This window comes from Manis pentadactyla, chromosome 17 (genome assembly GCF_030020395.1).
Source record: "Manis pentadactyla isolate mManPen7 chromosome 17, mManPen7.hap1, whole genome shotgun sequence".
Classification (NCBI taxonomy): Eukaryota; Metazoa; Chordata; class Mammalia; order Pholidota; family Manidae; genus Manis; species Manis pentadactyla.
In genome coordinates this window covers 14,174,852-14,190,998 of record NC_080035.1, presented here as the reverse complement: position 1 = coordinate 14,190,998, position 16,147 = coordinate 14,174,852, and the positions used below count along the sequence as shown (strand labels likewise).

Sequence of the window (16,147 nt, the reverse complement as noted above, 5' to 3'; positions counted from 1 at the left end):
GGGCGGCGGGGGGAGGGGCGCGAAGCGGGGAGGAAAAGGGGAGGGAGCCGTGGGCGGAGGAAGGAGCGAGGGGCGGATTCTGCGGCCGTGGGAGGCGGCGGCGGCGGCGGCGGGGAGCGGACCGCTCGGAGCTGGACCGAGGAGGAGGAGGAGGAGGTGGAGGAGGAAGGGACCGGCGCGGGGGCGGGAGAGCGCAACGCGGCGGAAGCCGGAGCCGGCGGGAGGGCCGGTGGCTGGCCCCGGGCGGGAGCCGGGCGGCGGCGGCGGCGGCCGAGAGGACCGCGGCGAGGGAAGCGCATCCAGCGGCCCCGGCCGCGGCGGGGGCCCGGGTCCCCGCGCCCCGGCGGCCGGCGGGTGCGGGCCGGCGCGATGGAGCCGCAGCACGTGCGCCCCGCGCCCGGCGCCCGCAGCCCGGCCTGGGAGGAACCGGTGGGTACCGCGCCCGCGCGCACCCCCTCCCACTGCTCCTCTGCTTCCCCCTCCCGGGCCGGGTTCCGTTCAGGAAATGGCCCGGGATGAGGTTCCCAGCTGCTTCCCAGCCGGGGCAGCGCTTCCTCCGCCGCCTGGGCTCCTCCTCGCTCGCCGCCCGGAGCGCCTTTGTCCGGCCAGCCGAGGCTCTCCCCGAGCGGCCGGACCTCACGACGGCCCTGGGAGGATCGTTTGCTTCGCTTCATCGACTTCTCAACTTTTTACTTGATTTCAGGGCGTCGGGGTAGGAAAGGGGAGAGGAGGAACTCCGACCGTGGGGTCCGCGTGCTGCGCTCGGAGGGGACCGGTCTTCCCTCCCGAGGGCGCGCCCCGGCAGGCACCTGGGCGCGCAGGTTCCTGAGGACCTCCGGCTGGGAGGCTGAGCGCCGCTCGAAGCCCGGGACCACGCCTCCCACTCCTGCCCGCAGCTAAAGCCCCGGGCTTTTTTTAGGGTTCAAGGGTTTGTGTTTTTCTTGCCAGGGATGAAGCGGGAAGCTAACCTCGATTTCGCCTAAGATTTTGCTGCACATGCAACGCGGAGGTTGGGTAATTTTAGGAACCTAGAGGAGCATGTGCGTGGGTATTGGGTGCGTGAAGATGAGGAGGAGACCGGGGTGTGTGTGGGGGTTGCCTTTGGATTTGTTTCCTCAAACTCCTCCAAACTTCTTTCTTCCAACTCAGGCAGTCAGAACCATCGCACATCCCGCCGGGGAGTCTGCCCCGGATCCCCATCTCACGCAGAGCTCTGCAGTCCGGTGTGGGCTGCCATTCCCTGGCATCGCGTTTGGGCTCCTCACGCCCTCCCTCGATGCTACTTCGTCATTGTTGAAATTCTTGAACCTGTTTGAAAAGCCTCGTCCAAAATTTCTGGCCTCACGCGTCTTCTGTTCGAGGTGTTCCGTTGCTTTTTTCCCAGGGACTCCGCATGTCTGCTCGGGCTGGCCCCCGTGTCTGTTCAGAGCTTCTAGGTCAGGTGCTACGCTTGGTTCTCCTTTTTCTTTTCTAATATGTAAACTCCCAGCTCCTTTGCCCAAGTACTTTTCTCTGCCTCCTGTTTCCCGACCTTTTTAGAAGTGTCCTTCGACTTAGATCCGTCTGTACCTGCAAGCTGCCTTTGCTTTTTGTAAATGTGAACATGTTGTTAGGTTACCCATCTGCTCGTACTTCTTTGATTGTGGTTATCGCTGGGGATTAAATTATTCTTGAAATTAAAAATACAATTCAGTTTTGAAGTCTAAATCAAGGATCATTGAGAAGTAAAATCAGTGATCTGTTTTTGTTTCATTGTTACCTTTAACCTTTTCTATAGGAAGCCCCTTTTGAACCCAGAGACTTTCAGCCAACACCAGTCACAATGAAAAATACCTGTTATATGTATTTTACTTAAGGGTGCTGATGCCACATCTACTTTGTGCCTAGAAAAATAGAGAAAAATTTTAATTTTTTGTTTCACTTAAGTGACAAAAATGAAAATGCTCATTTATTGGCCCTTAAAACTATAGTCCTAACAGAAATGTGTAAATGAATTGTGACATTTTATCCAGACCCCGGAACTCTCCTAAAAAAATTAGGCCTATTTTCTTTAAACACTGAAAGCTTTTTTATTTTACTCAACAGCTGGTTCATCCAGCACCTAATAAGTTCTAGGAGTGTTGGATATAGCAGTTACAAAACAGACACAAATCCTTCAATCCTCACAGGACATATATTCTTAACTGAACAGAATGTCAGTTTCATATATGTTAATAGTTTACATTCAGATAGCCCAAAAAAAAAAAAAGTCTGAAGAGATCTCAGGTATTGGCATAAAATAATACTTTTGACAAAGTGATTTTATTTGAAACTCTGTGGCCACATGTGAATAATCGCAAAGTCTTGAGAATTCTCATTTAAGATAAGTTAACCAAATTATTGGAAGTGGCATATAAAGAAAAAAGAAAAGATAAATTAGGGAAAAAAGTATTTAAATTTTAATTATTTCAGAACTTTGGAGTGAAAGAAAGAACTATGAACTTAATCTAATTGTATGAAGGGACACAAAATTTCACCAAAATTCAGGGATTCTTGAACTTCTCTTGGGTCAATGACCCCTTTAAGAATCTAATCAAAGCTATGGACTCACTCCCCAAAATATGCCTATGCAACATACGTATACATACGTACATAAACACTGAAGGCCTTTTTATTTACTCAACAGATTTTATCCACACCTACTATATTCTAGGACTGTTGGATATAGCAGTTAACAACAAAGACAAATCCTTAAATCCTCACAGCATACTTTCTTAAAATATTTAGTTTTAATAAAAATGTTTAATAATAAAATCTCAAGAGAATCACAGAATTCCTAGAACCCAATCTGGGGACCCTCAAAGAACTTGGGTTGAGAACCTCGTCTCTGACTTAAGACTTCATTTTGCATTTATTTGAAATCTGCTTTTTGAATTTAAATATAGGCAATTTTAATACTTTACCATAATAGTATATTCATTTATATTTATGAAAAGGCATATTCAATATTGAACAGGCAATATTCACATTACACAGATCCTGTTGCATTATCCCTTATTGTATGTAACAGCATGTATTGAAGATTTGGTCTCCTTAGTGTTTTTGATGGAACCTAGAACATGATTCTACATGGAACTATTCAAACAGAAAAGTAACATAATTTAAGGAATCAGTGCTGAATAGTTAAGAAAACACTTATGACTTGAAGTACACCCACCCATGTCTGGATCTGAGAGACAGCTTCTGGACTTAATGACATCCTTTGTATTTGGAAATGAAATGAAGTTATTTAGTTAAGTGAGAGCATTTAAATAAACTGTCAGCCTTATTATTACTCCAGTTAGGGCATTGGGCTTAAAAGAAGATAAATGTTAGCATTCAGGTTACTGTGTATGTCCTTTAATGCTTGCTTTGGAATATAATCAAATCAGTGGAAATAGAGGCATTACCTAAATTTCTAATCAATTAAAAATATTTTGGTGGGAAAAGGTGGGCAGGAAGATATTTACCTATGACCACTTACTCATAGATAACATCTTGAGGGGAAAATGGATAGTTTGAATTCTAGCCAAAATTTTAAAGGTGTAGGTGTATTTTACAAAGTAGTTCTTAGAGGAATGATACTAGGGTACATCTTACTAAAATTTGTTTTTATTTCCACATAATTTTTATCTAGTTGGCTTTGATGAAACTTCAGCACTCATGGAAGATTAGGAAGGGAAGTGTTTCCAAGGAAAAAGGGTCAGAATATGAGAGGTTATAAGCATTGTATACATAAGATCTAGATGACAAAAGATTATTGCTTAGGTGCAGGGTATGACCATGTGTGCATGCAGTTGGTATCACGATTAATCTCAAAGTCTTTTCAGTTAAGGTAACAAAAAAATTTTCATAAAGTTTTGAATGTTAAGTTCTAAAGAGGTAACGGTATATTTTGGAAGTAGTTCTAAAGTTTGAATGCAAGCAGGCCTGTTCTTTTTAAACTTGCAGTGATCTTTGCATGGTTCCCATTGATTAGAAATGTGAGTCCTGGGATAAGACAGTTTTGAAAGTGCCTGCTTGGATTCTTCAGGATATAAATGTAGATTTCTACATGTTATATAATATTTAATGTAAAACAATAGAACACAGGGGATTTAAAAGTTACATAAAGAAGTTTAGCTTTTTTTGTTATGAGTATTGATCAATGATAATATGATTTAATAACAATATACCAGTTTTCATAAAATTGGTATTAGAATAATAGGCTGTGATTTATACATCTTCAGTATAATAATTTTTTTTTTAATAGAACAGGAACCCCTATAAGTAGAAAGCTAATTTAATGGTAACTTCTATTTCCGTTTCATCCTGAGTACAATGTCTATGTGGCTTATGTTCAAGTTTTTAATAGTGTGTTTGTGATATGTATGTTCCAAAGAAAGATTTCAAAGTAACAATAATAAAGGAAATAATCTAAGACAGGTGTAAGAAATTACTTGGAAATTTGAAAACACCAAGTAAGGAAAAGCCAAGGAAATCTTGTAAATCAAAGAAATAATGTTGTATACCACATATTTGAAATTTTAGTTGCCATTTTGAGCTACAGTAAGATGGTTGAAGAATATTGAGCTGTTGGACATTGCTATGCTATTTTTAAGGGAAGTGAAGAGCATTTCAGATATATAATATACAGATTGAATATTCATCTGGAAATTTTTAATTTACAGATAAGATCTGAGAAGAAACTAGTGATCAGGTACCTTAAATTAGGGATTACTTGAAATAGTCTCCTCAGAAGAGATAATTGAGGGAAAGAGGGTTTTTCATGAGCTGCCTTTGTGGGAAATGAAGTGGCATTCCTTCATTTGCCTACACAGTATTTTTACTCTGAGCATTCTATGTGCCAGAGAAATTTTAGAGCAGGGATCATTTATTTAGCATGAGCTGTCTAAGACTGGCTACGCTTTCCAAGTAGCTACCAAGTTTTGGAATTGCTATGGAGTTTTTGAAGAGCAGGTGTAACTATAAGGTTAATTTTTATGAAGTAATTAATACCTTTACTTTGAGGATCTATTTGCTCAGCTCTTGTACATGAAGCTCTTTTAAACTGTGTTGAAGCAGTCTTATTGAATCAGAGTGATAAATGTATTCAGTTTTCTTAAGATCACAGAATAGACATGGGCGTTAAACCCTTCCTTCAGTCTGCCTGGATTCTGGAAAATGTTACTCTATAAAACTTGAAAGCCTTAAGTGTGAATAGAAGCATACGATAATTGACTAACTTTGTTGTATGTGGTAAAGTGAATAGAACATTAGGATAGTAATCACATGGTTTTGACTTTGGTCCCAGCCCTGGATTTTGGGCCTCCATTTATTTGCAGTAAAAGAGAGGTCTAAACTAGGTTCGTTCTTTAAAAGGTCCCTTTGCCAGGTGTTCTTGTCTACACTGCCAAACCATTGGACTTGTCAGTGCCGAATAGTTAAACTGGGCTAAAGGCCATTATTTTGATTATTTTTCTCGTCAATAATTCTCTTCACAGTGGTTATGTTATTTGTAGATATAGAATTACAGGACAATTACAGGGCCTTAAGAACTCTTAAAGTTAATTTTGTCCAACTCCTTCTCTTCCTAAAGAAGACAAATGAAGCTGGAGAAGTAACCTCTATCAGTATCACATGGCTGCAATCTCCTGTCTTTGGAGATTCAAACTAACCAGCACATTTTACATTTTAATGAATTTAATCAACAAAGTGGATATATAGTGTTGGGATTGCATATTGTTTTTTAAAGCCTCTTAGAACTGGTAGTTCTGATACGGCAAATTATTGTTGAGATTAAGATTGCAAACTAAAAAAAACCCAATAGCATCTTGATTTGGATGACCCTCAAAGGTCATACATATCAACTGAAAAAATACGAGTGGGTTCTGAAGGGCATGAACACGAGAAGGGGACTGAATGCCTTACTGAAGCGTGAGGAGGTCCAGTCTAGCAGGGACTTTTTGCCCTACTTAAAAAGGTAGCGGACACCAGTTGGGAGGAAATCTGTCATTTTACAATCTTTTCCCCCAAGCCCTCCCACACCTACAAGAGTTCTTTGACGCTGAGTCGGTACGACCTGCTGCGAGGCTGTTGATCCCAAGTGCCCGCTTTAACCAGCTCGCTGGGGACGAGCTGTGCGCGGTGGCTGCTGCCTGTTGATCTCGTTTCCTCTCGCTCTAGTCCTGGTTAGGGAGTGGCTCTCCGAGGACCTCCAATGTTTCCGTGCTCCGGCCCTGGTGCTCACATGGCTCCAGTGTATTGTTTTCTTCCAGGCAGTCTCGGCTAGCGCTTCAGTTTGGACATTTATTTTGCATTCTGTCGTCTTGGGCGGCGGGTACTCTCTCGTTTCTGCGCTCTCTCTCCCCGCCCTCCCCAGTTTCCTGTTAGGCAAAGGGATCGCTCTTTCTGAGCGAAAAGTTCTCGGAGCGGAGTGGAACCTCCCGGAAAATGCTCTTCTCTTCCGTGTGCGCCGGATGAAGGTGGGGGTGGGCCAGAAACCAAACGGCGCGGTTGGGATTGCTGCAAGGGCCCGAGCCCCACGGCAGAGGCGGGAGAGGTATGGGTCACCAGAGAAGGGCTGGTGGGTAGTGAGACAAGGAGCAGCGCCCAGCCACCGCAGGGGCAGAGGGGACTTTTATTCAGGGAACTGTGAGTAAGGCCCAAGCTTCTCTGGATTCTGGTTCCAGGAGGTGGCAGGGTGCGCCCAGGGGAGGCGGGAGAAAGCTCGAGGTTCTCTTTCTACTCCGGGAGCCGTTCTTACTCCTGCGCCCATGAACCCAGGGAGGAAGCATCGCCTCTGCCAATCCTGCGGGGCTTGGCAGTGGCTTCTCCCCGCTCTCCCGTCCATCCCGGGGACCCTAGGCCCTAGAGGAAGTGGGAGGCTGTCCCGATCCCCCGTCACTCCTGTCTTCTCTACCCGCGCTGCTCGGTTCTGGGTCCGAGCCCTGTAACATCCCGAGGCGGGGTGCGCAGGGGTCCCAGGCGGGCCATGGTTCGCATCCTCGGTGCCCCTCCGCGCTCGCCGTTGTCGCCGGAGCCGGGCGAAGGAGCCTGGGGGCCCCTTGGGAGGGCGCCCGGTCCCCGGGGACCCTTCCCCGCGGGGGCGGCTGGCGGAGCGAAAGATGGCGGCAGCTGGGCGCGGGGCTCCCGGCACGGCCGGGACAGAGCGCACCGCCTGACCGCCGCCGCCGCCCCCGCCGGGCGGTGCTGTGTCCCCGCAGGACGTGGAGAGGATGGCTGGGGCCGGAGGCCAGCACCACCCTCCGGGCGCCGCTGGAGGAGCGGCCACTGGGGCTGGCGCCGCGGTTACTGCCGCCGCGGCCTCGGCGGGGCCCGGAGACGATTCGTCCGACAGCGAAGCGGAGCAAGAGGGACCCCAGAAACTGATCCGCAAAGTGTCCACCTCGGGGCAGATCCGGACCAAGGTGAGGCGGGCGGCGGCTGGCGCGGAGAAGAGTGGGTGCCCGCGGCGCTGGGAGCGCGGGAGCCGCGGTGGGGGCGGGGCCTGGCCGGGGGCGGGGCCGCGGGAGCTGGACAAGCGGCCGGAGGGGATTCCCGGCCGCGGGGTGGGCGCGGGGCGCGCGGAGGCGGAGGCGGACGAGAAGCGAGCGGGAGCGTGGAGCGTGGGAAAACTCGCCGCGCTGTGGAGAGCTCCCACTCCGGGAACTTTAAAGGACTGCTATTTTTTGCCCTCCCGGCCGAGCGGTGGTTCGGTAGAGTGTGCGTTGCGCACGGAGCCGAGCGCAGGCCGACCAGCCGGAGCTGTAGGGAGCCCGCCAGCTTCTCTAACGCGGGCCGCAGCCTGTTCCTGCCTTGGCCGCTCTGTGAGGGCGGGTGGGAGTGACCCCGCACAGCCTCTGCCTCCTGCTGCCGTTTGCAAGGCAGAAGCCGCCCGGCGACGCCGGTGGTCAGTGATCCTCGTGGTTAAGCGCACATTGCGCGACGCAAAAAGCAGACCAGGCTTTTAAAGAGTCGTAGGTTCCTTCCTGTTAAATGCAGAATTCAGATTTTATCAACACACCCATAGTTATTTTTAATAGTGAAAATTAACCTCTTGTGTTATGGAGTTTTAGCATTTGTTACACTCTTATTTCTGAAGCAGGTACTGTTGACCTGTGAGGGCTCAAAGTTGAGTTTGAATTTGATCCTGAAAATATACGTATCAAATGCTTAAGACTAAAGGATTATTTATATACTCTGATTTTCGTCTTCAAAAATCATCTTGCAGAAACTCGGTTGTCTCTGGGGGATTTTAATGAGGAATTTGGAAAGGGAACCAATGTAATCACTGGATTTGTGTGCTCTCTTGAAAAATAAGTTTGCAAAAGTTCATTCACTCTGTACTCATTTTTATGAGAATTTGTTTTCTAAGGTCAATGGACCTCAATTTGAAAGTAGGACTTTTATTATATGCCTGTGGATTCATGCTTGTGTTAGCCTGCCTCATTTTTAAAAATAAATATGCATGAGCACACACACAACTGTTAACAAGATGGACTTAGCAGAGTCAGAGTCATTTTTTTAAGGGCACATCTTGTAACTCCTCTTAATAGTGACATTTTTTACTTTAACAATTTGTGATAAGGATATGGAGTTTAAAGTATTTTTAGCAGATTAAGGCTAAATAAGTAGGGACTTCACTAAGTTGAAATCTTAATTTTAAAAAAGTTCACAGAACTGTTTATAATGGGCAAAAGTTTAAAATGGTATATTTTGTGTATTCATATGAAATGGTTAAAATTTTATAAAGATTAACTGGTAAATTTATACTGTTTGAAAGAAAATTTAAAGTTGGCTCTAACTTGAATTGAGTAAATTCAACAAATTTATTGGTAGTACCACCAAAATTGTAGGTGTTATGAACTCATGGTAATAGCCAAGCTTATACTGTTTAAATTTGGTACGATCTATGGTTTGGGGTGAAGCATATTATCCAGACTAAAGTTAAATTCAAAAAGCATATTTATTTTTGGTTTTCCATTTAGCTTTCTAATAAAGTATTTAGTACATTTGTTTTGCCATCATTAGAGATAGTGATTATTAAATAAAATGTTCCTTAAATCTCCCAAGATGTATTGTTTCAGAAATTCTGCCTTTTATACTACTAGCTCATGTAAGTGCGTATAAGTTTATCAGCATTTTCACGTATGAAACCTGAGATCAGGGTCTAACACCTCTGATACCAGTGAGCCTCAACCTCCCTGCCAGCACCCCAAATCCAGACTGTTCATATAAGCCACAGATTTCATCAGTTACATTCTTTATCACATATACTGATTCTCAGGGCACAGCGTGAGGGCAAGTGAGGGAATTCATAAAATGAGAACTGCATTTAATATTCGTTCCCAGCCTTCAGTTATGATCCAGATAAAGGTCAAGGGAAAAGATCTTCAGAACAAGACAGATACTTGCTTGATACCTTCTACAGGTAAGATGGGAGAGCCTGGAAAAGAAGGGGACCCTAGGACCAGCCCAAGGCTTAATGGTTTTTAAGATAGAAAGCAGCTTTTGCTTATATATCCTGAAGATATACCAAGGAACCACTAGGTCTGACAGATTGTGTTTACTAGTGGCATCTTCAAATCTGTTGAGTAGCAGCGTAGGATGGTGTGTGTGGCACATGCACATATACGTCCACACATATACATGTATGGACATGTATATATGCTGTCTCTATAAAGCATTTATTCATAGATAGACAGAGGGCCTACAGCAGAGACTTATACATAGAAATCAAATATATTTTCTAAATGAGTGACTGTATATATATTATATACTTATACATAATGCTTCATCTATATGGATATTATTGTTAAACATAGCACTTATTTTAGTTTCAAGATCTTCCCGATCATAAAGCTGTTTAGTTAGTTCAGGTTTGAAGTGAAAAAAGGCCACTAATTTAAGTGACTACCTTATTTGAAGTGTCCTTTGTTACAAATACTGGTTAATGTTTGAGATAATTTGAAAGTTAGTAAAGAGTCTTAAGTTGATGGTGGCATTTGAAAAGTATCCAGACTTTTCTTAATTGAAAAAGTAATGCATGCATATAATAAGACATTTAAACAGCACGAGGTGATATTCAGTGGTGGGAGCGTGGCCAGTGAAAAGTGATCTTGCTCTCATCCCACACCTACTAGTATGTGTCTCGGGGCAGTTGTTGACATTTTCTTGGTGTTCTTCCAGAAAATGTCTATGCACATACATATATAAAAAAACTATTAATTGGAACATTCTACACAAGTGCTGTGTCTTGTTTGTTTGGAGTTACAGTTTAGACGTTTTCTTAAAAGCATGTGTACCTCTATCTCATTTTTTTTAATGATGGCAAATTATTCCATTACATTAAGTTGAACTAAGTGAAGTTGCTGTGTTAGTAGGTCAAAGGTGGTCACAAGTAGAACAGGGATTACCAGGGGCTTGGAATTTTTGTCAAACGGTACAGAGTTTCAGTTATAAAATAAGCAAGAATTGGGGACTAATGTACAGCACAGTGACTCTACTTAATAACCTGTTTTGTATACTTGAACTTTGCTATGAGTAGATCATAAACATTCTTACAAAAAAGTTAACTACATGAGGTGATGGAGATGTTAATTTACTTAATTGTGGTAGTCATTTTATAATACATATCTAGCAAATCACCCAGGTTATATATTTTAGCATATACAATTCTATCAAATATATCTCAAAACAGGGAAAAAGCATGGGATTTACTTTAAAGTATGTATAAATAAACTCTTACACTTTATGGAAAGGCAGTATATGGGAGTATCGATTTGTATGTTTTGCTGCTTTCTGAGATACAATTTATGCAGTTAAAACATATCTGTCACCATAAACTGTAGGGTAATTCCGATGGTTCAACTTAACATGTTAGGTCATCGTTCAGTTAACTGGTTCTCTATGGAAGGAAATAGGGGTTATTTTAGGACAGCACTAATCTCAGTTTTTTTGCAGTGGATATGATGACTTCTTAAGTAGAGAAAAAGAGTGGCATGCTTTTAAAATTAGTGTGGTTTAATAAAATATTCATGTACATTTTAGCACCCTCTTCACATCCCCATTTTGTATACTCTTTGTTCCTTTTTCATTTTGCATTTCTTCCTTGTTCCTTTCCCTTGCTGGCCTCGACCGTTTTTTTTTCTTTCTCTGTTTCTCACATTTTTCCTTTCTCTATATCAGCTCATTTCAGGTAGTTTCATCTAGCTACCCAGGAGCTAAACACTAGATGATTTTGTCTGCCCTATTTCCCCAAAGGAAAAATAATCATTTATATACTAAAGTGGAAGCAGTGATGATGTGGGAAAGCCATGGGGAGCTATAACTCATCATATCTCTTCCTCTCTTTACACTTGGTTATTATCCCTAAATTCTTAGTCCTGTTGTAAGGAGGTTTAATTTACTTTCAGATTTACTGTTGTAGAGAATTTCACAGGTATTTACTGAGAATGAGACACTCTGAAATAGCACAAATATAAATGCAGACCAGCTTGGTTCTGAACATAAACATAAAGGAAGCTCTGTTTGCTTTTTATTGGCAGACGAATACTGTAGTCTTTCATTTTGCAGGGAATGGCTAGAGGAACCTTGGTCAGGCTCGTAAACTAGGATTGTTCAACTGTCTTAAACCAAATGGTGTAAACAAATGGGAACTATCTTAATTACTTTTTCTGACAACTACTCATCTTGGCCATATCTTGAAGCTTCATGTGTCAAAATGTCTCCTAGTTAGGTTTATTATGCTCTCATTTAATTTTTGACACTTATATTTGTCTTCTTACGTATAAAGGACTAATTTTGAATGTCCATAAATGAGTCTCTAAACTTCGTTCAAACATACCTCAGCACTGGAAAGATATTCATAACTTTGCAACATTATATCTCAAGACATCCCTTAAAGTCTATTAAGAAAACAGTAGTCACCACATTCTTCAATTAGTACATAGGTTTTACTTTAACATAAAGGATGTGTAAATAAACTCTTGTGCCTTTTTGGAAAGGCAGTATATGGGAATATTGATTTGTACTTTTTGCTGCTTTATGAGATGGAGTTTATATAATTAAAATGTTGTCTTTCACCAAAAATTGAAGGTAGAATAGACTAGGAAACACTTGTTCAGCATTTTTCAGATTGTAATTGGCACCTCATTAGTGGGTTGTGATAGTTTGCATGCAGCATTTAAAAGAGAAACAGAATGTATTATAAAATATTGTTTAGAACTTCTACCCACAGTTTGGGGTGGAAGCACTGTATTGGGTAATGATCCAAATAAAATGAGAAACAGAAACATGGTCAGAAGACCGTTAGGAAATGAGAGTAAAGTAATATTGATAGGTTTACTTTTCAGAAACTCAATTGTGGTATGTAAGGCAGGTAGGAACTTTAAAAGTTGAATGGATGATCACCAGGAAGATATCTTTAGTAATAAGAAATTAACATTCATCTAGGGCAGAAGTGGGCTAACTTTCTCTGAAAAAGGCCAGATAATAACTTTTTAAGCTTTGTGAGCCATAATGTCTGTGCTAAATTGCTCAACTCTGCTGTTGTCGTGTAAAATCAACCAATAGACAATACCAAAGTGTGGCTGTGTACCAAAAAAACTTAAAGGACAATGAAATTTGAAGTTCATATAATTTTCCTGTGTTAAGAAATATTCTTTTTTTAAAAAGCCGTTTAAATGAAAAAACCTTCTTAGCTTGTGGGCTGCCCAAACCCAGGTGTATACGGCCGTGGATTTGGCTGTGTGATGGTGGAAAATGGCATATAGTTAGGTTTCCAAAGCACTGTAGAGTTAAGGTGCAGCCAAGTGCTATCAGCATTTAAGAGACCAAATAAAGCTAGATTTCAATCCTTTTAAAAATTTCATCTTTGTAGAACATTTTATTTTTAGCTTGGTTTGCGTCTTTGCTTCCATTTTAATGTGACCTAAATATAGACTGGAAACTCTGAGTCTTGGTACAGTAATATATGGTATAACAGTTTTCTTTCCATTTTGATTACAAGTTAAACATGGTATCCCATTATTAAAGATAAGAGACATAATAAATAATTTACTAAACCTTTACATGTAACTTGAGATGCGTTATTTGGAAGTATCTAAATTTAGAAAGCTTTCGCTTTGTTTAAGGTTGCGTGTTTGCTGTGGTGGGAATGATGAAAGGTTATATGAAACTATTGTAAACCACTCGGGGCTCCTTTCTGTTTCCAGGGGACAGTGTTTCACTCATATTGGATTTGTTAGGCCTTACTTACTCAGAAAATGTGTTTATAAGCAAAGGTTTTAATTAAAGAGAATTTGTTTTATGTCTAAGAATAGATCATTGAAAAGGACCCTAACATAATGACCCTAACATAATCAGTACATGGCATTTTTCCCTTGGCAAATAGTTTGGTTTTGTTAGGTACCCAGTGTTTTCCTCTGTGACTATTTAGTTACTTGAAACACATTTCTATTTTTGATTTGGTTAAGTGGCTTAAAATTATCAACAACAATTATTGATAATAGCCTTAATTTAGGATTCAACTTACATTGTAGTTTAATGTTTTTTTTTCAAATGAATAGATACAGGAGTAGACCCATTTCTCCTGCTTTTTGTAATAAGGATATTTTTAAAGGCTGATAGGCTCTTGTTTTTATGTCAAGGAAATATGATTAACTTTACCACATGTGGAGCTGGAGTCTCCCCTCTCTTTGCACTGTTTGAGTATACCAGGACTTTTTCAACTCACCAGGATGTAATTTAGTATAATAAACCCATTTTGTATAAGCTTGGGGCATTTATGTCATAAATCGAGTAATAATACCTTCCTACTTAACATTTTATTGTTTAACAGAGCAGTTTTATATACATGAACATATTAGTTATGCGAAACTATCATTTTTACAAAGAATAAAACTAAGACCAAACGAGTATCCCTCCAAGTAAATGGCAGGGCTGGAACTCAGAAGCAGGCCCTCTGACTACTGTCCCATTATTCCTTGGCACAGTGGCTACTGTGGATGGGTTTCAAATAGCTTTTTTCAGTAGTCCCATAGCTTCTTGGGTTTTGAAACTTCACATCTGCAGTATGCAAGTATGGTGTACGCAGGCAGTCTGCTGGCTTCTCGTCACCTCTCCCCCTAAGTTCCCCTTCTCTCCCTTCCCTTCCCTCCTCCTTCCTGCCCTGCCCTTCTTAATTTGTTTCATCTGTGAGCAACTCTCACCAGTGATTTTGGTTTCATAATGCCTTTTGGCATTTGAATCCCATGTTTTTAGTGACATGTTTAAGTGTGTATATTTGAAAAGTGAATGTCAAAATAAAACATTTCAGCTGAAATTTACATTTGTTTTAATTACTGTTACTAAAATGATGAAATCACTTAGAAGGACTATTTTAGAAAAACTGCTTTCAGATTTTCAAAGAAAACTGTTAGTTTCACTTCCATAAGGTAAGATACTATTTTTAAAAGGTCATAATATAGGTTTAAAAAAATTATATAAAGTAATTTTCCATTTGGCCTGTTAAGGCATAGTTGGGGAAAAATATGAGTAAAAATTTTTTTTAACTAGCTAGGGAATGAGAATGATTTATTTGGGGCCCAATTTTCTCCATCTGACTATTTTTTGCAGATAAGGGAATGTGCCAGGGTGTATATGTGAGCAAAAATATTGAGTTGGATTATTTGTACAAACTCATATAAGACTTTGAAGTTGTGTCTTATATATGTAATGCTTTCAGTACCTTGTGTCTATCTGTGCTCCTTCTCTTTTTTTTTTGTTCCTTTTTGTTTGCATCTCAAGATACTCAAAAAGGTATTTTTGGTTTTCTCAGGTGCCAAGGATAGAGCAGTAAACACAATCAAAGCAGCCAAAACCTCTGCCCTCACAAAGCTCACATTTTCATATAGGGAGAATTTGTGATCTAACACATATGTAAAATGCATAGTATGTGAGAAGGTGAGAAGAGAAAATAAAGCACGAATGGGAGTGCAGGTGGGGTGGGAAGGGGAAGGTCTTCCTGAGAAGGTAAAATCTGAGTAGTGTTCTTGAGGGAAGGAGCCATTGTGTACCTCTAGGGGGAAAGCAGTCTAGACAGAAAGAACAGTAGCTGCGAAGACCAAAGACAGAAGCTACAAGAGGGGGTCAGTGCGGCTGACTGGGGGTGGGGTTGTGGGGGGTTATGGGGGGAAAGCAGGTAGAAAGTTGGAAATAAGTTAACAGTGTCAAAAGTAAGGTTTAACTATAGAAAAGAGTTCTTAACTTGGGGTTCATGCATTCCACAGCATGGACAGGCTTCAGAGGGCTCCCTAGCTTGTATGTCTATGTGTATGCCTCTCAGAAGACTAAACTCATTGATTTGTAAAGGGCAATTGCAGGACAGACAATAAAAGACAGATGAAAACACACACACAGACACACACACACACACACACACACACACACACACACACACACACACACAGAGTAGCCCTCTATGGTCGTGATTTGGAGGAGTGCTGAAATTGGAGGTGAGTTCAGTGAAATGAAATGAGAAGAACACAGAACAGCAAGCTTCCCAGAGCAGTTAGGTAGTATTGGCTCTGCTGCTCAGCTCCTTTGTGTACTTAGTCATGTTACTATGTGGCAGAAAATGCTGAGCCCATCAATATCTGTATTTCTCCTGTTCTTCCTGGCCCACCATTGAATTTCATTTCCTCCTTGCAGATAGATGGGTCTGTGTGACTGAGTTCAGATCAATAGAGTATGGGTGGGAATTTGTCACTTGGCTTCTGAAGCCATTTGTGGGACTCTTCATGCTCTGTCTCTTTGCTCACCTGCCCAGCTAGACATAGATCATTCCGTGGAAGGAACTTGGATCCCTGAATGACTTAATGGAGCACAGCCTCTGTGCTCCTGCTCCCACACCTCACAGGCCACAGTGGATTGCAACACAAAAGGGAAATAGACCTTTCTTGTGTTAATTAAGTCCCTGAAATTTGGGCATTGTTTGCTACAGCACTTAGCGTACTCTGACCAATACACTTCATCTCTCTGAGCTTCACACTGTTCATTTGCAAAATGGATTACTACCCTCTTCGGGTAGTAAGGAGGAGGAAATAAATGCACAGTATGCTTTTGGATCCCTGATTATTATAATTGTTTTTAAAAGTGGTAAGAAATC

General features: G+C 41.9%; 1 protein-coding gene and 1 long non-coding RNA gene across 3 annotated transcripts in view; both read left to right on the top strand.

The window, feature by feature from the left end:
* The first annotated feature begins 223 nt into the window (after positions 1-223).
* DGKH (diacylglycerol kinase eta) overlaps positions 224-16,147 on the top strand; it is a 200,060-nt gene continuing 184,136 nt past the window's right edge. Inside the window, exons 1-2 of the mRNA XM_036932386.2 lie at positions 224-429; positions 7,224-7,427. Coding sequence (XP_036788281.2) covers positions 370-429; positions 7,224-7,427 — 264 coding nt within the window. The 5' untranslated portion in view covers positions 224-369. The remainder of the gene's footprint in view (positions 430-7,223; positions 7,428-16,147) is intronic.
* On the top strand, positions 439-1,742 carry LOC118935792 (uncharacterized). Of its 2 annotated transcripts, none has more exons than XR_008994573.1 (3): positions 439-712; positions 949-1,009; positions 1,150-1,742. It is a non-coding gene; the product is annotated as an uncharacterized LOC118935792 (long non-coding RNA). The 2 variants fall into 2 exon arrangements; XR_008994572.1 differs by having other exon boundaries at positions 949-1,014.